The sequence below is a fragment of the Colossoma macropomum genome, unplaced genomic scaffold, assembly GCF_904425465.1.
Source record: "Colossoma macropomum unplaced genomic scaffold, Colossoma_macropomum, whole genome shotgun sequence".
In the NCBI taxonomy this organism is placed as follows: Eukaryota; Metazoa; Chordata; class Actinopteri; order Characiformes; family Serrasalmidae; genus Colossoma; species Colossoma macropomum.
The window spans coordinates 1,961,511-1,986,669 of NW_023494786.1; the positions used below are offsets into that span (position 1 = coordinate 1,961,511).

The 25,159-nt window shown below is 38.3% G+C and overlaps 2 protein-coding genes across 3 annotated transcripts in view; both read left to right on the forward strand.

Annotated features, from left to right (window-relative positions):
- Positions 1–12,181, forward strand: part of strn4 (striatin, calmodulin binding protein 4) — an 84,923-nt gene extending 72,742 nt beyond the window's left edge. The window contains exons 15-18 of the mRNA XM_036557422.1: positions 3,991–4,089; positions 6,215–6,301; positions 9,220–9,422; positions 9,653–12,181. Coding sequence (XP_036413315.1) covers positions 3,991–4,089; positions 6,215–6,301; positions 9,220–9,389 — 356 coding nt within the window. The 3' untranslated portion in view covers positions 9,390–9,422; positions 9,653–12,181. The remainder of the gene's footprint in view (positions 1–3,990; positions 4,090–6,214; positions 6,302–9,219; positions 9,423–9,652) is intronic.
- A 2,739-nt stretch (positions 12,182–14,920) lies between these two features.
- Positions 14,921–25,159, forward strand: part of prkd2 (protein kinase D2) — a 67,648-nt gene continuing 57,409 nt past the window's right edge. The window contains exon 1 of one of the 2 annotated variants that reach the window (XR_005005976.1): positions 14,921–15,892. Coding sequence is in view for 1 of the 2 variants with exons in the window: in XM_036557447.1 (XP_036413340.1) it covers positions 15,563–15,892 (330 nt within the window). In the remaining variant the exon portion in view is untranslated. The remainder of the gene's footprint in view (positions 15,893–25,159) is intronic. The other variant, XM_036557447.1, reaches the window with a different exon arrangement.

Genomic DNA, 25,159 nt, shown 5'->3' on the forward strand with positions numbered 1-25,159 from the left:
TTCTCTGTTCTTCTCCACTAAACTGGACATCTCTGTAGTGTTTTTCCTGCCAGAGCTGCTGTTTTTTGATTGGTGAATCTTTTAAATTTAACCGCGATTCGTTCGTATTGGTTTCTGAGTTGATATGCTCATAGTTTATTTTTACCCTGTAACGTTATGAAAATTAAAGTAGCGAAAAAAAGAATTTCATTAAAAATTAACTCAAGTAAGAATAAAAGTACTATAATTTAATTCTACTCCAAAAAGTACCATTACAGGGAAAACTGTACTCCATTACAGTAACGAGAGTAAATGTAATTCATTACTTACACTTCTGTGAGTGTGGCAGTGACAGTGAGATGAGAGCCCCATAGCATTAATTGACAGTCATTACACTGGCTTGACCCACATGACAGTGGCACCTGGCAGTGTGGTAAAAGCTCCTTAGCATTATGTGACAGTGCTACATGACAGAGCCTACATGGGCCCACATGACAGTGGCATGTGACAGTGAAATAAGAGCCCCCTAGCATTATGTGACAGGCAGTACAGTTGCTCGGCCTACACGACAGTGGCATGTGACATTGAGATAGGTGCCCCCCCCAGCACTATGTGATAGTCATAACAGTGGCCTGGCCTATGCGACAGTGCCACGTAACAGTGAGACAAGAGCCCCCTCGTAGTGTTATGTGTCAGTCATTACAGTGACTTGGTCTGTGGCACGTGACTGTGAAATGAGAGTCCCCTAGCATTTTGTGACATTCCTTACAGTGGGTCTAGGGTTAGCCTATGTGACAGTGGCATATGACAGTGAGATAAGAGCCTCCTAGCATTATGTGACGGTTTTACGTGACAGAGCCTACATAGGCCTACGTGATAATAAGACAAGAGCCCCCTAAAGTTAGTGACATGACAGATCCTACATGATGGTAGCACTTGGCAGTATGATATGAGCCATGTTACAGCCATTTAAGTGGCAAGGATTATGTAACAGTGGCACTTACACAGAGAAATTTTGGTCAGACATTGTTTTTTTAACCATTCTCATTTTATTGCCAACTTCTCTTTTTAATTCCTTTAATTCCTTCTCAGAACCAACCTGCACTGACCCAAAGAAATACTATAGGGGTTTATTGGTTGAAATGTTTAACACAAAGCATTAATACAAATCCTTGAAACAATTGTAATTTAGAGATTTAGAACAACACAGTAAAATTGTAGTTCTTAATCACTGAATACATTTTAATACAAAATAATAATAATACCTAAATAAATGAATTGCAAAAATACAAAATATGACAGTCCAACAAGAAAATCATTTCATATTTCAGCATCAAACATCAGGATAAAGTTTTTGTAGTTCTTACATATCTGTCCTTTAATTTGTAAATGTGTTATGCTATTTAACATAATTTTTGGTCATTTTTGAACAACAATGTCACTTTTGTGCTGAGAGTGGTCCACCACCTTTATAATATCTAGTCAGCTGTGGTTTTAGGGTCCATTGATGGTTTTGGCAGTGGGTGGTTTGGTAAGAATGCTGATAAAAGTACTACATGGCCAAACATATGTGGACATCCCTTCTAATTAGGCGGTTTGGCTATTTAAGCCACACCCATTGCTAACAGGTTCATAAAAACAAAAATACATTTTAGGCATATTAGCTTATTATTTAAAGCCCTTTCTTGGCAATAAGTCTTTAGTGTCTTTTTGCCTGTAAAATCAACATTTTTGTATGAAAATACAGTAGAACGATATCTTGTGAGCTAGTTTGAAGTTTGGTTGAGCCAAAACTTTATGACCACTCACGAATGAGGCGAATAATGTCTATCTCATAACAACAGTACAAGTCATGGTCTGAGATATATTGGACAGTAAGTGGACAGTTGGTTGTTGTAGTTCATGTGTTGAAGACTTGAGCAACGTTGACAAGGGCTAAATTATTATGGCCAGACACCTGGATTGCAGAATCTCCGAAATGGCAAGGCTTGTGGGGTGCTCCTGGTCAGCAGTGGTGAGTACCTACCAGTGGTCCAAAGAGGGACAAACCACGAACCGGCAACAGGGTGTAGGGATCCCAAGGCTCATCGATGCCCAAAGGCTATCCCGTCTGTTCTGAACTGACAGAAGAACTACTGTGGCACAGAAATCACAAAAAAAATTAATGATGGCTACAGGAGGAACTCTGCTATGTATGGGCCTGCATAGCCACAGTCTGGTCAGTGTGTCCATGCTGACCCCTGTCCACCATTGAAAACGCCTACAATGGGCACATGAGCATCAGAACTGGACCTTGGAACAATGGAAGAAGATCTCCTGGTCTTCTGATCCATTTTCTTGTAAATGGCTGGGTACATGTGCTGCATTTACTTGGGTAAGTGATGGCACAAGGATGCACTGTTGGAAGAAGACAAGCTGGTGGAGGGGGTGTGATGCTCGTTTGTCATTAGTAACATGCTTTACACCACTCCACCTGATGCTCCCCATTGCACATGGTGATCTTAGGCTTATGTTCTGTTGCTATGCTTCTGTAGCCTATCCCAGCTGTCATTGGGCGGAAGGCAGGAAACACCCTGGATAGGTTGCCAGTCTATCGCAGGGCAATTTGACAAACATGAAAAGGCGTTCTGTGACAGTGCCACTTTAAATGTGCAAAATGTTGTTAAATAGCTTAACTCATTTATAAATTTAATGAGCGATATATATATATATATATATATATATCACTCCAAAAAAAACAACTTGATGTTTGATGCTGAAACGCGAGATGATTTTCTTGTTGGCCCGTCATATTTTGTACTTTTGCATTTTATTTCATATCATTTATTATTTTTCACAGAATATATTAAATGATTAAGAAATGTTATTTTATTGTCGTTGACTGGCCTGATCTGATCTCTCCCCACCTCCCCGCCCTCTTCGTCTCCCTCTCCCTCTCTCTTGCTCTCTCTCTCGCGCTCTCTCTCTCTCGCGCTCTCTCTCTCTCTCTCGCGCTCTCTCTCTCTCTCTCTCTCTCTCTCTCTCTCTCTCTCTGTACTAAATCCTTGAATTATAATTGTTTCAACAATTTGTGTTAATCTGTGTTTCGTGTTTCATTTCAACATTTCAACTAATAGACCCCTATGATTTTTTTTTTTCTGGGTTAGTGCAAGTTGGTTCTGAGAAGGAATTAAAGGCTGTTAATGTGTTAAAATGAAGTGTGTATGTGTGTGTGTGTGTGTGTGTGTGTATTTATATATATATATATAATGTGTGTGTGTGTGTATGTATATATATATATATATATGTATGTATGTATGTATGTATGTATGTGTATGTATGTATGTATATTCTGTTATAATCAGAAAACAAAGACTAGTACAAAATAATAACATTTATTTGTGTTTGGCATCACTTATATAAATGGCACAAAAGCATACATTACAGTTTTGATATAGAATTTTTAAATAATTTACTGCCACCGGCGCACACATGCTTCTGTAGCCCATCCCAGCTGTCAAGGACCTGTATTTAGAGAGTGAACAAAGATATTGGTGTTATCATTTTTATGACATAGATTATGTATTTGTGCACAGTCAGTCTAAAATTGGCCACATTCTAAATTTTATTTTCTGAAATATAAGGAATAACAATTGATCTCATAATTGCTTATGGGGGCCGCCTAGGTCTCGTGTAACCTGCTGTGATGTGATATAAATAAAATCACTGACCACCTAAAACAGGTAGCCAGGTAGTGGCCCACCAAATATTTGAGCCCAGGAGCTTCTAACTTGATGATCCAGGCCTCCCTGCAAGTGAGGTGTTTCTAATAAATGTGAACAGAATACGCATATACTTGTGTGCTAATCTTTCATTTTTATGAGTCCTTCAAATAAAGTGTTAGTAGACTAAATTCAGTAACTAGCTATTTTCTATGTTCCAGACAAGTTATAGACATGATCCTGTGTTCAATTAGGTCTCCATGTTTCCTTTGCACTGATGTACCATGTATATGTTTATTGCCTCCTGCAGGCAGTGAGCTGATTAACCGTGTGGTCAGTCATCCAACCCAATCTGTCTCTATCACTGCCCACGAAAACCGCACCATCCGCTTCATGGACAACAAGACAGGTGTGTATGTGTGTGTGTCTGTAAACAAAATGTAAGGCTTAAGCCTAGATGCATTTTATGGGGCATCTACCAGTAATTACACTGCTGATTTTTCCTATCCCCTTGTAAACAGACTAGAAAAGCCTTTGGTTTTTTGTGTTATTTATGAGCACTCACAGTGAAAACCTCAGTTACTACTCAAAAAGATCTTTCTCACAACTCATCTTTTGCTTCTTATGATGATTATGAAGATAAAACTGTTCTACACATATATATCAAGTTGGGACAGGGGTATGTTTACCACTATGTTGCATCACCTGTTCTTTTAACATCAATCTGCTGTAAGACCAACTGCTGTAGTTTAGAAAGTGAAATGTTGTCCATTCTTGCTTCTTATAGGATTTCAGCTGCTTAGCAGGGTCTCCTTTGTCGTATTGTTTTTTCATAACGTGCCAAATGTTTTTAATGGGTGACAGGCAGGCCAGTTTAGCACCAGGACTCTCTTACTACAGAGCCAGGCTGTTGTAATACATGCTATTGTGGTTTGACATTGTCTTGCTGAAATAATCAAAGCCTTCCCTAAAAAAAGACATCGTCTGGATGGCAGCATATGTTGCTCCAATATATCTTTCAGCATTAATGGTCCCTTTACAGATGTGAAGTCACCCTTGCCATCTGTACTAATGCACCCCCATACACCCCCATGGATGCTGACTTTTGAACTGTGAACTGATAACAAGCTGGGTAGTCTTTAGCCTGGAGAACACGATGTCAATGATTTACAAAAAGAATTTTGATTCGTCAGACCACAGGACACTTTTCCACTTGGAAAATGGACCAGTCCATTTTAAATTAGCTCAAGCCCAGAGAAGGCAGCAGCGTTTCTGGATCCTGTTTATATATGGTTTCTCCTTTGCATGGTAGAGTTTTAATTTGCATTTGTGGATGCAGTGATATACTGTGTTCACAGACAGTTATCAGAAGTGTTCCTGAGCCCATGCAGTGATTTCCACTACAGAATAATTTCTGTTTTTAATGCAGTGTCGCCTGAGGGCCTGAAGATCACAGCCAGTCAATATTCATTTTCAGTCTTGTCCCTTGCATACAGTGATTTCTCTGGACTCTCTGAATCTTTTGATGGTGACTGGGTATAAAAACAGCATCCCAGAGAAGCTGAGTCTTTTAGAAGTAAAGATGGGGAAGCGTTCACTACTCTGTGATTGACTGTGTAGGCGATTAGAGCAACAGTTCAAGAATAACATTTCTCTACGTAAATCAGCAAAGAACCTGGGGATTTCATCATCTATTCTACATATTATTATAAGATGGCGAGAATCCGGAAAAATCTCTGTACATGCAAGGGACAAGGCCGAAAACCAGTTTTGAATGGCCGTGATCTTTGGGACCTCTGGTGGCATTACATTAAAAACAGACACGATTCTGTAGTAGAAATCACTGCATGGACTCAGCAACACTTCCAAAAACTGCCGTCTCTGTATGGGAGGCAAATCCAGCCAAAAAAGAAATTAAAATTAAAACAATAAATGTAGATGCAAACCTCTTTTTGCCATTTCTTTTACCAAACATCTGCGCAAATATCCTGCCAAAATTGAAAATAAAATTAAATACCTACATTTGCAATTTCGTTTTTCACATGAGCACGAGCCATTTGTGACAAAAATAAATTTAAAACTGCTATTTGTTATTTCATTTTAGTCATTATTCTGGTATTTCATGGCCGTATCTAAAATGAAAAAGGTAAAAGAGAAAGGAAAATACAAGCTTCACTTTGGCTTTTCTTCATAATATGCAGAATACGTGTCAAAACCAAAATTAAAATGCAATGTTTGTCCTTATTTCTTTTTCATAGCAATAGGCTGCATATCTGACAAAATTAAAATGAAAATGCAAAATGGATAAATCAACAGGAAAGTGAGTTGTGTAAAAGTTTGTGATTCAGTTTTCGGCATGGACGTGCTTTAAGCGTCAGAATAAAAAGGCAAATGCAAACGAACATCGAACGCCACCTTATACATTACATACCTGGTACATTATAGGACATCTTCAGACCTCAGCGTCAGAAAACACACCATGTAAATATTCTTTTTTTTTTTGTCTCTTTTCCTTTTTCCTTTCTTTCCTCCAGGGAAAGTGATTCACTCTATGGTGGCTCACCTGGATGCAGTAACTTGTCTCACCACAGACCCTAAAGGCACTTACCTCATATCTGGCAGTGAGTATACTCATTCTCACACCATTCCCACTGGTTAAAATATCCATAGTATAGTGTATTTGGAAGGCTTCTAAAGAAGGCAGTATAATTTAGTATAATGCATACTTGTTGTTTCATTATGAGCTACTGGTTTAGTGGTAGATGGCTCAGTGAGTGGAAGCCTCAGCACAGCGCTTTCTAGTTGTATTTGCTCAGATTCTTCTTATTCTTCTTTTTCTTCTTCTGAAAAATGTGTTGTGGAGAAGAGACCATCATAGAGACACCAAACTTTTTTGGGTAGGTGTAGTTTGTGTGCATCTAGCCAGGCAACAAAAATTACCCTGAAGGGGGCGCTATAGCACTGTAAACGCGTTTTGCCTCATAACTCCTAAACCAACATTTTTGGAGACAACATTCTTTCTTTTCCTGATTCCTTGGCTCAATACAAACTGATTTGAAATTTGGACCATTCAGCTCCACCTACTTTTTTGCATCAGTGTTGGATCACATATGTCATTAGGGGACACTATAATTGTCAAATAACTGTTTCTCAGCATCCAACATCAGATCAAGCTGATATTTTACAGATGGCATTTTTTAGACAGCCTATAAGTGAAATTTATGGTCAATATCAGCCAATCAGTTTTCAGCAGGCATTTGACAGGCTTCTTGGTCTTGAAACTTGAATGGTGTCTCTATGTAGGCACTTTCTGACAAACAGTGAAGTTTCAAAATTGATGGGCGCTATTCATGAAAATCAAGTAATTATTACATATTACATGTGCATATTTTCTTTTTTTGGTCACATACCTGGGTTTGTGTAATGTAGTACTATGTGCCAAACAAATTTGCAAAGTGTATTAACGAAATGCATAGTTTTTGCCTTAACTATTTAAGAACCACACTTTTCAAACTAGTCTCTGGGTTTTGTTCCTAACTTTTCAAAATTGGTCTAGAAATACTCTGTGGCTTATCTAGGTAAATAAATATAAAAAAAAATACTCATCATGGTCTCTTTCTATCAGTTAATCACTGCGGCCATGGCATTGCTTGCTTAAATTACTAATTCTTCAGTCATTGGTCTGAGATATTCGTTTAAAGACTACAGTTTATTATTCAAAGGTGAAAAGGTCAGTTTCAACAAAACATCTTTAAGTTCCCTGGTCAATAATCAATAGCTCCTCTATGCCTAAAGGGCCCCTTAAGTGGGTGCACTGGGCCTCATCATGGCATACATATGAAAGGGTTAAATATGAAGAACCAAACCATTTTGCAAATACAACTATGATAGAAATTCTACCATTAGTCATGTATTGTTGACATCCATGTTGACAATCTTTTGCATGTGCAACAAAGCTCATGACATATGAAATGAAGCATGTAGTATGTTCAAAGACCACTGCTCAACAATTAGGGCCTTATGATAACCTCTGGCCTCCCAGGACTTTTTATCTTCTCTCTATTAATGAGACCCAAACTGCATTAGGTCTTGTTAGGCCTAGTTGGGTAGAACTGCATATTGTGCCGATGCTTGCTTGAACCCGCAGATTGCTGTATGCGGCTATATTATTATCTTCGTTTTTGTTTTTTGCGTGTTCAGCTACTCAAATCTGGTTAGTTACACCAGGGACGAACTGCTTAACATAAAGCACTTCACTCTAGATAGCTTTTCGGCAGTTTTCACGAACCCAGGAAGTTGTTTGAAGATCCTTGTTGGAGGAACAGCGGCTCTCTGTGGGACACAGAGGAGAAGTGCGCTGGTGAGGATGTGAAGTTCTGAAGAGGGATTTTGAACTGCGCTCCCATCGATTCATCTGGCGAATCTCCTCTCCTTGCTCAATAAAATGAACAAACTGCTTCTCCTCAACAGGACGAACAAGAGCTTTGTACGCTGTGCTGATCTTTGTTTTACTGAGACCAGGCTGCCGATTACATCTGTCAGACTTTCATCTATGTGTAATGGAGCTGTCAGGGAAAGCGAAAGGCGGTAGAAGTTGCTTCTACATTTAACAAATGTTGGTGTAAAGTGCTAAATAAACACTGCAGCCAAAACTTGTTAATAAACTACAAGTCATTTCTCCTTCATTCTGGTCGGTGTTTACATTCAACCTCAAACCAACAAAAATTTACAGACTCACTCATTATAATATAGGTTGCATATTAATTGGCCCACCAGGTATAATAACACACTGGACTACACCATTCTTAAAGACCCTCTGTCCCCTGGGCAGCTTCAGGGCACTGATCACTGCTTGGTTCAACCTATTCCAACCTACAAGCAAAAACAAAAATCTGCAATGCCTTTTGTAAAAACAGTGAAGAAATTGACCAGAGAGGCAAAGCAAGAGCTGCAAGATTGTTTTGAATGTACCAGCTGTAGCGTTTTTGAAGCTGCAACTGACAACCTAGTTGAACTGACTGACACTGTGACGTCTTACATCAGTTTTTGCAAAGAGATGTGTATGGCAACCAAGACCGTCTACACATTCAATAATAATAAGTCATGGTTCACAGCCAAACTTGGACAGCTTCATCAGGCCAAGGCTGATGCCTACAGAAGTGGAGATGTACAAACAGGCCAGAAACTCACTGACAAAGGAGATCAGAGTGGCTAAAAGAAATTACATGGAAAAGCTGCTAGAACAGGTTTTTGGAACCAAACCAAATTCCTTTTGTGTGTGTCAACATACTTGGTTAATAAATCTGATTCCAATTCTGATTTTGAACTAATAATGCAAATTTTAACGCAAATTTCAGGTCAACTTATTTGCAAGATCTAGGTATCAAAACCCTGAAGTACTTGTTTAAGCTTCCAAGTTATGGTATATAAATCCATCTGTTGGATATAAATATAAAATATCTTCCCTCACCCATCGATATATCTCTCTCTCTCTCTCTCTCTCTCTCTCTCTCTCTCTCTCTCTCTCTCTCTCTCTCAGGTCATGACTGCTCGGTTCGCTTGTGGATGCTGGATAATCGAACATGCGTGCAAGAGATCACAGCCCATAGGAAGAAGCATGATGAGGCCATCCACGATGTGGCGTTCCACTCCTCACAGCCCTTCATTGCCAGTGCTGGAGCTGATGCCCTGGCTAAAATTTTTGTCTGACTGCCTAATCCTGGCTCTTTTTCATCTTCATTGGTTAGTGCATATAGTTTCCCCAAATGCAGGCTAGTTTGGCTTGGTGATGAGAAATATGTTTTGAAACAGACTATGCAGGTTTCAAGCTAGAGGCAGACTTCGTGTTTGATTGTGTTTGTTTGCATTTGTAAGTGTTTGTTGCATTACCTCTCTCTCTCTCACCTTTCTCATGCTCTCTCTCCTTTTCCCCTTGCCCCCTCCCATGTCTCCCTTCTTGGTCTGCTCCTCAGGGGATACACCTTCACTATTGGGCCTGACGTTGGGATGATTCTTCTACACATACATTACATGCACAAAGAGGAAACAACACACCACTGCCTGTGTAATAGGCATGGGACTCCATTCCTCATATTACTTTGCTTTCCTTTCCTTTAATGCCTCACACGCTGTGACAGAAATTGTACTTTGTTGACAGGAATTGTTTTTTAAATGCAATGGTTTTAATTTTAATCTGCACAAGGATTATTTTTTGTTTTTTTTCAGGCTGTTTAGTGTGTAGAAAGTAATTTCCATTCTTTTGACAGATGTACACATCTTCATACCAACACACAATTGTTTTCATTTTGATGTCTGATTTAGGACAAGTATTTGACTGCTGTTGGCCGACAAGACACCTCCCAAGTTGCATATTTCATCAGTGCCAATGTTAAACATCCTTGTCTGTAAGCTAATTCCCAAATAATGGGAACAGCTGTTGCCTAGTTACATGGGCAAATGATGCATTTCATTCCAAAGACTGCTGTAGAAGACTTCTTTAGGCATCCAGTTGCCACTTTTCAGCAGTACAGAAAAAAGTCATAGCTTTAACTTTAGCCTCATAACTGCACACTCAAAGCCTTAGATTTTCAATGTTCTCCCTCATTTGTATCATTACATTTTTATATCAAGTGTGTGTTTGCTATGTGTGTACGTAGAACAGGAAAGTGTCTACATGTGATTGCATCATCATAATTCATATCCACACTAATCACATAATGAGAAGTGGTCTGCTGTTTTGTAGAAACTTTGGTTGCAAATGCTTTTTGGCCAGGTAGTTGCAAAGAATCTTTTATGTACATAATGATACTCTCTCTCAGTGTGCACTGTATATAGCCCGCTGTCTCACAAATCTTGGTGCTAAGCTCTTCTGAATCAGGGAACTGTTGCTGTAAGCTGGTGGAATGTATTTATACCTAGCGTAAGCCTGCCATTGCTAAGTTGTTCCATCCACTAGGCAGTTTCCTGCAACTTCAGAATAACAGCCATTCGAGTGAAATTCAAAAATCTGCTGATGAAATGTGCTTTTATTAAATGTGACAAGTGGCATCATCTGCATCTTGGTAGACACTGATGTCAGAGCAGTATGAATTCTTGCTGTTTGCTGCAGGATGGACTTTGCCTCCATGTTAAACTTTATAAGGTTTATTATTTACCATTACTATTATTGATCTAAGAAGGTTAAGCATACAAAGTTGTTTATTAGTGAGGGTGATTGATAATTGCTTTTGCAAAGTTGCCATCTAAGTTGCCAGTTTAACTTCAAAGGATTCTTTGTCATAGTTTATCTAGAATGTGTTTCACTAGCCCCTAGAGTTCAGGGAGAGTGGAGGGAGGCATCTGAATATGGTAAGCAGCTTGTCTGGTTCTTATTAGTGTGCTTTTGTCAGTGGTGGTGGAGTTTTGTTACAGATCCAGGCACCAAATAAAACTCTGAAGGGCCTGTCTCTACCCTGCTCCCTGTAGACATAGTGACAAGATGGAAAACACTACTAAAGGAGAGACGAGATTTTATGAACCCAAATGGGAGGATGGGAGAAAATTAGAGGAAAGAAGCAATCACAGTTTAGTGCACAATAATTTTGACAGAGAATAGCTATGAGCATTGGTGGTCAAAAGTCATGATGGTTTTTGCCAGCTTTTGTATTACTTGGTTTGTTTTTGCCAATTGACCTGTTTTCTACAGATGCATGACTGGAGGCTTGTTGGTAAGCAATGGAAAGAGCAATTACAGTAAGCCACTTTTAGAGAGAGTGTAGTTGTCAATCAGTAACTTGGCTCCCTCTATTCAAATACCTCTCCATCCTGGAATAAAAGTGTACACACTAGCAGGGGATGCACAGAATGTTATTCTTTTTCAAAAGCAAGCTAAATACTCCCTTGGTATAGTATTGCCATATAAAATGGCAATAATGTCTTCAGTGATTTTAGTGAGGAATCATGGAAGTCACTTGTTCAGTCAATGCATGTTAAACACACAATTGCAGACTTACTGGGATAGAGATCATCTTCCCTAGCTGTTTGCTCCTTTCCTTGGAAGTGATTCAGGACTTAGGAGTGATGGTTAGTTTCATGCTACACTACATTTTTAAGTGAACTGGGATTATATGGTCTCTAATAAATAATTGTTAGGTTCACTTCCATAGATTGCAGACTGCATGAGTCTGTAGAAAGTTTTAGTAGGCCCCTTTTTTGTACCCTTGAACCTCAAACTAGCCTTTTAAAATGCCGAAGTAATCACATTTCTCCAAGTGAGGATAAATCAATTACAGAAAGAAAGATGAAAACATAAAATGTAGCTGCCATTGCATAATATAAATGTCTGCCATACTCACCCTCGTTTGTTGCTTTTCTTTAATAGAGTCATCATTATTTTGATTACAGTTCTTAAGGTGTAAGAATATAATAGTATCATATGTGATTATTTGGGTTTTTTAGGCTTAGAACTTGCTTGTGATTGAGAAATGCAGTGTAAAGCTGTTGGGGGAGGAGTAATAGTTATAGTCAAAGGCCAAGGTGAAAGGACACATTTTTTCTGTTTTGCAATTTATCACTGTGTGATATTTTGTACTACATATTAACCTACACATTCTAACATTATCATCTAACTCCAAAATCAAAAGACCTGCCTTTTATTTATTTTATTTTATTATTTGTTATTCATATTTTTGAACTGCATTCTACCTAGAATGAAATTATACAATTACGTAGTTTCCCTCTTCATTGATTTTGGTTTACGTGCAGGTCTTGTTTTATGTTATTTGGAAAAAATAAAGTTTTTGTACATAGAATGCAGTACAGTAAGAAGGTCTCCTGTGTTCTTTGTACTTCCTTTGACAACCCATAAAAATGTAATATGAAAATGTCTATACAGAGCACACATCTACATATTTCCATAAAATAACTGCTATATGAATCAGATGGAATTGAATGTCCATGTTCATTTGTGAGACACTTCAACTTTATCTGTGTAAGAATAATAATCTAGATACTGAAATTTGTTGAAACATGGGGGACATTGAGCCAAGCTTCTGATCATTTGATTAGTTAGATAAAGCCTTTACTAAATATATACAGCCCCAGACTGCCACTCTGTATGTAGCTATTTATTTTATTCATTTAGTTGCTGTTTCTACCTTGGCCATGCTTTGTTTTGTACAACAGACATGCTGAATATGACTTTCAGACATTTTCAGTTGTAAATTCCTGGCAGTACTTCTAATGGAGCTATGCTGTATGTCCAAAGATTTTAAGAGTTTCTTTGGAAATCAAAGCGTATTTATAGGCAGTGTGTCCCCACTGCAGTGCTGCAGTAACAGTCTCTACTCTTCTGGGAAAATGGCTTACACAGTGGATATTGCAACATTGCTGTCAGGATTTGCTTGCAACCACAAGAGCAATTGTGAGGTCAGGTGCAGATGTGGCAGTCCAACTCATCCCACAGGTATTTTGTGGGTGCTCCATCACAGCAGAGAACACATCTTGTTAATCATGAAAAATCGTGAAAAATGTGGCACGTTTGTTATACAGTTTGGGGCTGGTTAAAAAATAGTCAGGTGTATATGTTACTATATGGACAAATGTGTGCTTTACACCCCCACCCCCCAGCTGGCATTGTGCATTTTGATCTTAGGCTTCTGTGTAGCTGCTTGGCTATTGAACCCATTTCGTGAAGCTCTTAACGCACAATTCTTTTGCTGATGTTGCTTCCACAGGCAATTTGGAACTCATTAGTGAGTGATTCAACAGAGGATAGGCACTGTGCGCTTTAACACTCAGGAGCCGCATTCAGTGAGTTTGCATGGTCCAACGCTTTGTGGCTAAGATGTTGTTGCTCCTAGGTGCTTCCATTTCACAATAATAGCACTTACAGTTGACAGGGGCAGATTTAGCTGGACAGATATTTCACAAACTGACTTGGGGCAGAGATGGTATCCTATGAGAGTGACATGTTTAAGGTCACTAAGATCATCAGTATGATCCATTCTATTGCAAGTGTTAGCCTTGCAGTTTCAATAGATAATGTGCTTAATTTTATGTAACTGTTAGTAATGGGTGTGGCTGAAACACCTGAACTCAAGAATTAGGAGGTGTGTCCCAATATTTTTGTCTATACAGCGTACATGTCTTTGCTGGATGCAATGGATGCTGCATTTGAAGAAATCACAGCGGACACGTCACATGTTGGGAATGTCTACTAAAAAATGTTTTTTTGCCCTTGTTAGCCATGCAGAGTATCAGGCTAGATAGACACGGATTGCACGAGGTGATGAGGCATTGAAAATTTATAGTAATGTTTCCACATACATAGTAATAAATTTCTGTTTTACTCAAAATGTACACATTATAAATATAAAAAGTGAATTCATGTCTTTTGTTGACATTTATACACTAAAAAGAAAAGGGTGCTTTGAAATTTTCATAATTCACATATCCCAAACAGACATTGTAACAGTAGTAACACTAACAGATCTGATGCCACACAAATATACTGAATAAAACGTTTTTTGGAATTTACATCATTGCACATAAATAAAATCTTTTACTACAACACATTTTCTGTCCATCAGTTTACGTTCTTTTGGCGAGAATTGTTTTGATGTAAGTTATTAATGTACAATCATTTGATGCTACTGCAATCAGTTGGCTATAGAGAAAATTCAGCCTTATTATACAGCAGGTAACTCTTTTTTAAACACTTTCTGGAGAGTCTGTTCTTAAGCATTTTGGCAGTCTTGGTTTAAGCAATAATGAATCATTTAACTTTGATGACATGGTATTCAGTGATTGATTTATTCAATTTTGAAGTTAAATGTTTTGTGTAAGTTATGACTATCCAAGTAAAATATATTATTGTGCTACACAGTATAAACTGATGAGGTGATTGTACTTAAAGATTTGTTAATTTTACAATACTGGAGAAAATGTGGAAAGGCAATTGGAAAAACTCTTATCATATGTGGTCACACAGGTACAGTGGCTCTGCCAGATAAAACATGAAAAAGGAGGAACGGACGGGCCGAGGGAAGACGGGTGACAGCAAGGGACATAAAGTGTTGTAGTACGGCCCCAGGCAACGCAAGGAGAGTAAGGCTGTTCCAGTTTTAAAAAAAAACAAAAAAAAACATAAAAACAAATTTGTCCAAAGCCAAGATGAGGAGCAAAGGCCATAAAGACAATAAATGCGCCTTTACAGCTATGCCTCCATCGGATTGGCTGAGAGCCCAATCCATCAAACCACTTCCTCTTCAGCATGGGCAGGTTTAGACAGTTTGAGGTGGAGATAAGAGAAGAGGGAGTGTCTTCGGTTCTCTTAACCAGAGCGTATTTGGTTTAGCTCAACTTTAGAAGAAACCGAAACACGGATCGACTTGCAAAGCAAGCTTAACCAGGCACTCGCTCGTGCCTTCATTATTTCCTGTACTCGGAGGCCATCTTGTTCAGACGAGCTTAGAGATTTTTTTATCTTTCTTTTTCGTTGTACTGTTTGTGTTTCATCTCTTCCTGTGGTGTGTTTCCTGCTAAAGTTTGGACTTTCTCCTCTTCAAAGCAGCTTTGGAAGAGCAGGACAGGAAAAAGGAGGGGGAGCCGGAGCGATACTTTCTGCCAGAAAGTGGAGTTGTAGTTATTTAATTGTACTCACTTGACTGCTCTCTGAAATGAAAGGCGTAACGTTATAGCATTTTGTGAAGTGCGGCGAACGGAAGAAGCGAAAAGAAAAGAACCTAGAAAGGGAGCCTTTTTCCTGTTCTCCTATAAGACGGAGACCGCAACAGAGCAGGACTACGACCGTACACGAGTAAGTGAACTGTGTCTTGGTGTGTACTCCTGGCTCCCTTGCATCCCTTTCTCTTACCTCCTGGCCTAACTGGCGGTAGCTCTTCATGATGGCCAATGGCAGTCCTGACATGCCCCCAGGACCCCTATCCCAGGTGTTTTTTCCCCCAGGTAGCTCGTCTCCCCCTGGGTCAGTGGTAATACAGCATGCCCTCCCATTTTCACTGTCTGCTGTTCATACACCGGGCTTCCCTGCTGTGGACACAGGACTGTCTCAGGGGCCTAGTGGCGCTTCCAGTATGTCCTTTATGCCTCCCACGCCAGCTGGTGTTTCCTTCATCATCCAGATTGGACTGACCCGAGAGTCTGTACTGCTGCCCCAGGCAGCGGACCTGGCCTATGTCAAACAGGTTGCCTGCTCTATCGTGGACCAAAAGGTGGGTTAAAAAAAAATCCAGATTTATCTGCTCTAGTTTTGAACTTATAGGTCGATCACCTAAACATTGCTTTGGTTTACTTTTGTCATAAAGAGCATCTTGATGTTAAGATATTTCTTTATTGCTATAAATTACGCTTGGATTAGTTATTCCATACTTTTATATTATTTTGATTCAGGCAAAAAAGTGAAAAAAAAGGTGAATTGGTCCGTGGGCTGTGATAACTATATTACTACTTCATTTGTTCAATCTCCTGTTTATAAAATGGTCCTATGAATCTGATACTAAATTTCATGGATGTCACTGTAAATGAAAACTGATGTACCAACTGTACATGAACTTCAGACTACATATACCTTTACTTGTACGTACACTTGCTCTTATATATAAATGTCTTATGTCTTATATATATGCATTGACCATGCACAGATTTGTGAATCTTGTGCATGTTTAAACATCAACTAAGGGATTTACAACCATGTCAACTGATGTGATAGAATTCTTACTGGTGTGCAGACACTTGCTGTTTTATCATCTTCAGCGTTTGATGAAATACTACTGTGTGCTGAAATGCTTAATGTCTCTAATACTGCAGTTGACCAGAAAGATTTTACTACATTGTCTAAATGTAATCAGCTTAATTTTGGCTTGGTATTTCAGCACATTGGATTGAAGATGAAACAATGTTTTAGGTTTAAGAACAACATCTTCAATTCAAAGGCATCTTTGCTAAGTGAACTTTTTAAACCACTTCTAAAGCCTTATCCTTATTTGTGTTGTCAGTGAAGATGTATCAAATAAATTATCAAATTGTTATCCAATCTCTATCCTTTCTGTTTTAAAGACTCCAGAAGAAGCAATTACCCAATTATTGTGTAATTGTACACATGCTATAATAGTAATGGAAATTAATTAATGAATTAATGAAAGACTAGTAAGTATAAACATGTAATGTTATCTAGCATGATTTAATCCTAACTGGAGGCTTTGATTTAATGATCAGTGCAAACCTACTTTTGTGTTCTTTCTACTGTATACTTCAATCCAGAATGGAAGATTTGTATGTTGGGGACTTTCTCCACATCTTTTTCTCCCTCTTTCTCTCTCCTCCTGCTTTCTATGGGACATAGACTATGGCCTAAGAGTGAGTGAGTCATGGTGCGGTTTTTGTTTATTCAAAAAGCTTCCTCTGTTCCATTGACACTTTTTCCATTGGGCTGGCAGTGATATTCACCTCCCTTTCCAGGATAATTTGCCATTTTTACTCAGATCTAGGAGTAAATTTCTCTTTAATCCTTATTTTTGTATTGTTGTGAAACAAATGGTAGTGTTAATCTCTGCTAAAAAACAAGATATTCCCATCCACAAAATAGACACTTAAGGACACCTTCTTTCCTCACATTCAGGTCTGCACAGCCTGGTTTTCCTAGGTGATCTGCATTAGTTATTGATCTGTAAGGATGTCCCTCTTTGTTGTCTCTCTTGTGGCCTGTTGTCTGTGAGATAAACAGAAGAAAGTGAGACCTGAAGTAGAGAATATAGTATGTCCTTATTTTCCATCATTTCCTACTATAAGATACTCTCAGACACTTGTTCAACTCTTCCATTTGTTTAGCTCAGCTGTCTGTTGCTTTGTCTCTCTGCTGACAGGTGTCTCCTTGTTTCCTTTGATTTTGCATATTATTTATTTTCATTTTGGAGATCTATAAAACGAAGGGCATATGTAAAAATTGCATCCCTGTTGGATGGATTTTTCTCTTGCAACTCATTGTGGATGAGAGGCAGAATACTAAGTGACTTAACATAACTTACTTAAACTGAATCAACGGTGAAACCCCACTCTGTGAGTACTATGATTAAATAAAATTAAATAAATAAATAAACTAAATGACTTTTTTCAGCTGGTTGGCAGCCATAGTGCCAATCTTAACTTATTGTGTGGGGTAGATTTTCAGCAGGTGAGTTTATTTCTCATAAACATGCTTTAAAAACTCCCTTTTATTGTTCCATTATCTAGCTCCAAAGAGTAATTTGTGTGCCTGTATCACTCCAGTTGTCTCATGTGTACTCAGATATGCTTTTCTGCTCTTTGTCTGAATAGGTCTGCTGTTCCAAAGCCTGATTTGAGGACCATAATGTCATAATCGGAGCACAAATCTGGTCACTATTTACTCTTTAGATTCTTTGTGAATGCTATGATTCGCAGAAAATTAAACATTAATAATTTTTTTTTCAAACAGCAATAAACAAGTAAACAAAAACCTGTATGGAAAAAATATTTGTGAAAGTGTAGGTTTAATGGTTTAAAGAACCTCAACATAATGTAAAAGTTCACTACAAATTTAAATGTTCTTTCTAAAAATGTTACATTATATGGAGGTTCTGTAAACTTTGAATTTTTTTCGCACTCACTCATTTACAACATGGTTCTCTAAAGAACCATCCACTGAAAGGTGGTTTTTCTATGGCAGGGGTGTCCAATCTTATCCACAAAGGGCTGATGTGGCTGCAGGTTTTCATTCCAGCAAAGCTGGGGATCACCTGATCAGCAGTTTGAAGACTGAAACCAACTGATTAAACAAGTGGAATCAGGAGTGCTCCAGGTTGTTTTGAGTGAAAACCTGCAGCCACACCAGCCCCGTTCTATGGCATTGCACAATGAAACCTTTTAACCGAAGGGTAACTAGCACAAGGTGAAATCACTCTACTCAACTCTAATGAAGTTGCCAGGTTTATTAGACATATTACTCAACACTGTTTTGCCATACAATACTGAAGCACTTTGATGTACACTTAGTAAATCTGGCTAAATAATTTCATTATGTTACTCAAAGGTTGTAAAACAGTCCATGGGCACAACTCGCAATTTCAGATGTTCCCCCTGGTAAAGCGATTATTGCAGACCCTCAGTGATTTTCGTATTACCTCGATATCCGTATGAGCACCATATTTCAGGTGCTGTACCACTTGTAACCATAATTTGCCCAAATCTTTGTCTCTCAATGTAGATTAGTGACAATGAACAGTGATTTGTGCTTTTGATGGATCATTTTCATAACCAATAAAAATGCAGCTCATGTTGCTAATTACTGAGCAAAAAAAACAGCTGCTGTAACCAAAACAAAGCCAGCTGAAAAATCTTGGAACTATAAGTATTGATATACAAACTGTTTGGTGCATCTAGAAAACACATCTCACAGGGATCTGGTGCAATTTTTGGTGAACACCTCAGTTGTACTTCCATTTGGCTCCTTTTAAACTTATTCCTTATGAAGGGCTGAATTTCAATGTGAATATTTGTGGCTCAGCTTAGAAAAAAACTTTTGACATTGCACAGAATCTTCAGACTACAAGCATAAAATAGCCTTTTGTTTGTTTTCCATGTCACTTAAAAATGTGGTTGCAGCAGAGAGCACAGAGGGAGTCACCAGTAACGGTGCACCACAAAGTATCTGTGTATTTTAGTGAGGCTTGCTCTATTTCACTGGCACTTATTTGCATCGGTACCGAGTGAATTTGCGTGTTCAAAACATGTTTCCTGGATAAATCGCTGCTCTATTTGACTATTTGAATAAATGCTGACTATTTGAATATTTAAAGGAATGGCCGCTCATTTATGCCTACTATAAGGAAGCGTAAGAGAGTAAAGGATAAAAAGCAAGATGCAGAGTTGCATAATGTTGCAATTCTGCCTTTTTCCTTTGGTCTGAAAGCAGTTATCTGATCTCACTTTGAACAGTTATGATCTGAAAATGGACAGGAGACGCTGGGCTGTAATCTGGTGTGCTTAAAGTGGGCTATGTAGTGTGTAAATGCAGTTCAGAGATAGTATAAAAAAGAAGTGAAGTCAAAGTTTATTTATATAGTGCTTTTTACAACAGTAAAAGCAAAGCAGCTTTACAGAAAAATCTGGATCTAAGCCCCCATAAGCAAGCCAGTGGCGACAAGGGCAAGGAAAAGCTCCCTAAGAGCAAGAGGAAGAAACCTTGAGAGGAACCAAGACTTAAATGGGAAACCCATCCTCCCCTGGTCGACACCAGATAGCAAAACAACGTTGGTATAAAATATTAAAGTACAGAAACGGGCAAAACAGATGAAGTGATGGTTATAATTAAATAATGTGCAGCAGCAGTATCATCAGAAAGGTCAGTTCATGCAGATGAGGTTTGCACAGCGTTGTACAGCGAAAAGCTCCATGGTGGTCAAACCAGTCCAGAAGGTTGGCGAGCAGTGGGCACTTGATCAAGGCAGAAGAAGCAACAGCATTAGACTGCACAGGATGGGCAGTTGTTCAACTCAGCATAGAAAAAGAACACACAGAGTTAGTTCTGTAAAGAGTGACTGATAACAGCTTACAGCGGTAAAAGAGGGTAGCAGAGACTAGTTTAGTTATTGCAGCCTAAAAAAGAGGAAGAGCCAGAAGGTAACATGAGGGCTCCCTGAGATGTCAACGCCCCTCCACTCCACCGTCAGCAAACTTGAGTGAACACTTATGAGCAGTGGGGCGACAGCGCCAGCACTCCCAGTTTACTATAATACTCTGTCCATGAACCCCCAAATCTGCACCTTTTTATCTAACAGGAAAGACTAATTACCAAAGGTTTGACTAAACAAGCAAGTGTTTAGCCTTAAAGACTGAGGCTGTGTCTGAATCCTGAACACTGACTAGAAGATTATTCCGGAGCTGGGGGGCTTTGTATAAGAAGGCTATACCCCCTGATGTAGCTTTATTAATTCTAGGTACTAATAGTAAGCCAGCACCTTGTGATCTAAGTAGGCGTGATGGTTCATAATAAGAGGTAAGTTCACTCGGGTACTGAGGGGTGAGGCCATTTAGAGCTTTCTATGTCAGTAATGTAGATTTTTGTAATGAATGTGAAATTTAACTGGCAACCAGTGTAGGTTTGATAAAACTGGGCTGATATGGTCAAACTTGTGAGGACTCTGGCTGCAGTGTTCTGGACTAACTGAAGCTTGCTAAGGCTTGTGCTGGAACATCTGGACAGTAGGGCATTTGCAGTAATCTAGCCTTGAGAAAATAAATGCATGGACCAGCTTTTGTGCATCCTGTAGAGACAGTACACTTCTTAACTTAGCAATATTGCAGTGATGCAGGAAAGCTATTCTAGTAATATTTGTTATGTGCAATGAAGGACAGATTGGGATCTATCGTGACACCAAGGTTTTTATAGATGTAAAAACTGAGAGACCATTAAGTGTAAGCGTTAAATTAGTTCGTTTCTAGCAGCTTTTGGACCAAGAAGAAGAACCTCTGTTTTATCTGAGTTGAGTAGGAGAAAGTTACTTGACATCCACTCTTTTTTGTCTTTTATTCAGTCCTCAATCTTGTTAAGTTGAAGTTTATCATCTGATTTGGTTGGTTTATATTTATAACTGTGTGTCATCAGTATAGCAGTGGAAACTGATGCCGTGTTTACTGATAATGGTACCAAATGGTAGCATATATAATGTGTATATAATTATTGATCCTAAAACACAGCCTTGTGAAACACCATACTTTACTTTTGCAAGAACAGATGATTTGTCGTTTACGTTTACAAACTCATAGTGATCAGGTAACGGTCATGTAAGATCTGAACCAGGAAAGAGCTATTCCTGTTACTCCTACAAGGTATTCTAGTCTATCTAGTAAGATAGAGTGGTATATCATATCAAATGCTGCAGTAAGATCAAGGAGGACACATACATTTCCTTGGTCAGAGAATAATTAGCATACAATTTTCACTAGTGCTGTCTCTGTACTATGATGTAGCCTAAAACAGACTGAATTTTTTTATTTATATGATTCCTATGCCTAAAAGAGGAATTGGATCTAATATGCAAGTAGAAGATTTTGAGGAGGAAATAATTTTAACTAGCTCAGTTTGTTGAAGTAAGGTAATCAGTTCGAGACACACTGCAGTAGTTACAATATTTTTCAAGATCTGAATTGGCTTTGAAAGGCAGCAATTTGTTTTTTGTTTTTTTTTGGTCAATTTTATTACGAAAGAAATTCATAAAATCATTGCTGCTGTAGGCTAATGGCATCTGGGGTTCAGTAACTGTTTGGTTTTAGGCAATTTAGAAATTGTGCTAAATAATAGTCTAGAATTCATCTTATTGTTTTCAATGAGAGAGGAGAGAGAGGTTGAGCATGCTGCAGTAGTTGCCCTTCTATAGTCTGTAAGTCTATCCCTCCAGGTGGAGGGATAGACTAGTTTAGTCAGGTGCCATTTTCACTCTAGTTGTCTGACAGTGTTTTAAAGTTTGACTATGATCATTGTACCAAGGGACAAGCTTTTTCTGCCTTATTATTTTATTTTTAATGGAGCCACATTATCCAGAGTAGAACAAAAATATCCTCTAAGCACTTGGTAATCTTATCTATATGATAGAAGCTCATAATTGTGGGAGGTTTCTGATAAAGCTACCAGCTGTGGAGGAAGTTATAGTCCACTTAACACGATAGCATGGTGATGAATGTACATTACAACTAAAGCGAATTTCATATGAGATTAGGTAATGAACACTGCTGTGCTCTGGGTTAACGACTAAATGATGTATATTTACACGAAAGGTCAAAATTAAGTCAAGAGTGTGGCTGCAATAATGACTTTTAAGTGAAACATACAGAGTTTAAGGTATAAATGCCTTACTTAGTGGATTTTGTGGTTTATCAAAGTGGACATTAAAATCTCTGACAATTATTTCTTTATTCAAAAATGTTATTAAACTTGATAGAAACTCAGAACATTTCTGTAAGAACGAAGAATATGACTGTGGCGGCCTACAGACTGTAATTAGTGAGAAGGAATTCTTATTTGTTTCTCAATCACTTATATTAAGAAAAATAATTTTAACAGAAGACTTTGTAGCCTACTTTCTGGCTCACGCCTAAAGCTTTTTTATGAATGGTTGCTATACATCCACACATTAGTCCGTTTTTCTTCTTTTTTTATGATAACACATGCACTTCATTAAAAATACACCTATTCTGTATCGACTTTTCCATTTTGTCAGGTCCTTACAAAATATGTTCCCTTTGTAGTTTTACAATTACAGATTGTAGTCCATCTGTTTCTTTGCATACTTTGTTAACCCCCTTTACTTTAGTCTTCAAAAGGATTCCCACAGGACCACTACAGAGCAGTGACATTCATGTGCTGGTGGCATGTTAGTGGGTGTTGCACTGGGGGATGAGACACACAGTGCTTCAGTATGTAACACACACTAACACGCCACCATCATGTCACTGCCACTGCAGTGCTGAGAATGATCCACCACCCAAAAAATACCTGCTCTGTGGGGGTCCTGACCATTTGAAGAACAGGGTAAACAGGGGCTAACAATTTATGCAGAGAAACAGATGGACTACAGTCTGTAACTGTGGAATTGATAAAATAGACAAATTTAGATAAAAGGTGGTGTACTTGATATTTTATATATATATTTTATATATAAAAGTATTAGGACACCTACACATTACAGTTTTATACACAAAAGTGGAAGCATAGAATTGTCCAAAATGTTTTGGTATGCTGAAGCATTAAGATTTCCCTTTACTGGAACTAATGGGCCTAGGCCTACCTCTGAAAAATAACCCATACATGGATTCACCAAGGTGTTAATTATCTCTTCACTCTTTAGGATTGCTGCTACTAGATTTTGTGCTGACTCTTTCATAGTGATGCACTGCCTGCATCCGTACAGAATCTCACACATCCAAAACACAAGATGGCGCAGGTGCCTTGATTACGTCAGATTTCATTCAATATTCTCAAGGTTCATTCCATATATTCAGAGTTTCTTTACATGTTCTCAAGTTTCATTCCATATATTCAGAGTTTTCAGTCATTATATATAAATGTATATAAAATTTCCTAAACGCCATGCCCCACACACACACACACACACACACACACATATATATATATGTATGTGTGTGTGTGTGTGTGTGTGTGTGTGTGTGTGTGTGTGTGTGTGATCAGATGTTTAAGATACACAGCACATTCCTTTTACTTTAAGTTGTCTTAAGTTACTTTAACTTTATACTTTAAGTATATATCTCTGGCTGAGCAGAATCTGGGGATTATTACACACTGCACTGGGAGTAGAACAGAAATGTGGTTGCCTTTTTTAGCAACAGCAGTAGCTGGATGGGTATCTCTGTCCATGCCTCAACTTTAGTCTTAAGGGTGTATTACTTCATATCACACATATTTATGATCATATATCACAATGTGTATTATTGAATGATTAATAATCTTAATTACCTACTAAAATGTTTCTTATAAGAATGAGCATTTGAAAGCAAAGATGGATGGAATAGCATCTCAGATTTGGGTTTGGCCTGGTTGAATGAAATACAGGACACTCACTTGCTTTCTCTCTGCCTTTCTGTGTAAAAAGTGGCCTAGCAATGGACTGTTAGCCCTGGGGATCACTGAGGCATTCCTATCGGCTTACCTACCCTCTTGCCTCAGCTAGCTGTCACAAAAGCCTGATTCAGTGCAGTAAGTGAATGCCTTTCAGTGGCCTTCATTCCCTCCCCCAACCATCTTTTTCTCTCTTCTCCTTCACCTCTCATGTTACCATTCCCATGAAATGAAAGGGGTTCTTTGTTTTTGGAATTCAGTCCTAGGTAGCACATAAGATTAGCTTGTATAACCCCTAGTCTAGTGATATGTCCCAACCATTTGGCAATGTATCTTTTGACTCTGGATTTTACTTAATTGTTTGGTGGTTCTGGTCAATTTTCAAACTTAAGTGGTCAAACAAGGAAACCTAGATTCTTGCTATAATGTGACATTAACGGTGAATTCCTCTAGTTTTTTAGAATGTATGGGTAACACTTTACATTAAGGGTCGCTAATCAATCATTAAATATATATATAATAATCAACTATTAGTTTCCCATTATTTAGTTATTAGTTAACTCTTCATTAAGCATTAGCTATTACTTAGTAATTGATTAAGCACTTATCAATTAGTAATTAAGTACACTGTTAGTTGATAAGTTAGTTTGTCGTTAGTTTGTGGCTTACGTACTCATTATCTGTGTGCTAATTGCTGCTTATTACATTGTTAATTAACTGAAGTATTTTTCTTCATATAAAGAAGTAACGTGATAATTTACTAGCACTTATGTGTTAATCCCGCTAATTATCTGTTAATTAACTTTCCACCACCTCCATATATTCAGTTGCTTCACTTTTCTCACTTTGGTTCTTGTTCATTAAAGATGCTTATGGTCACATCTGACCGTAA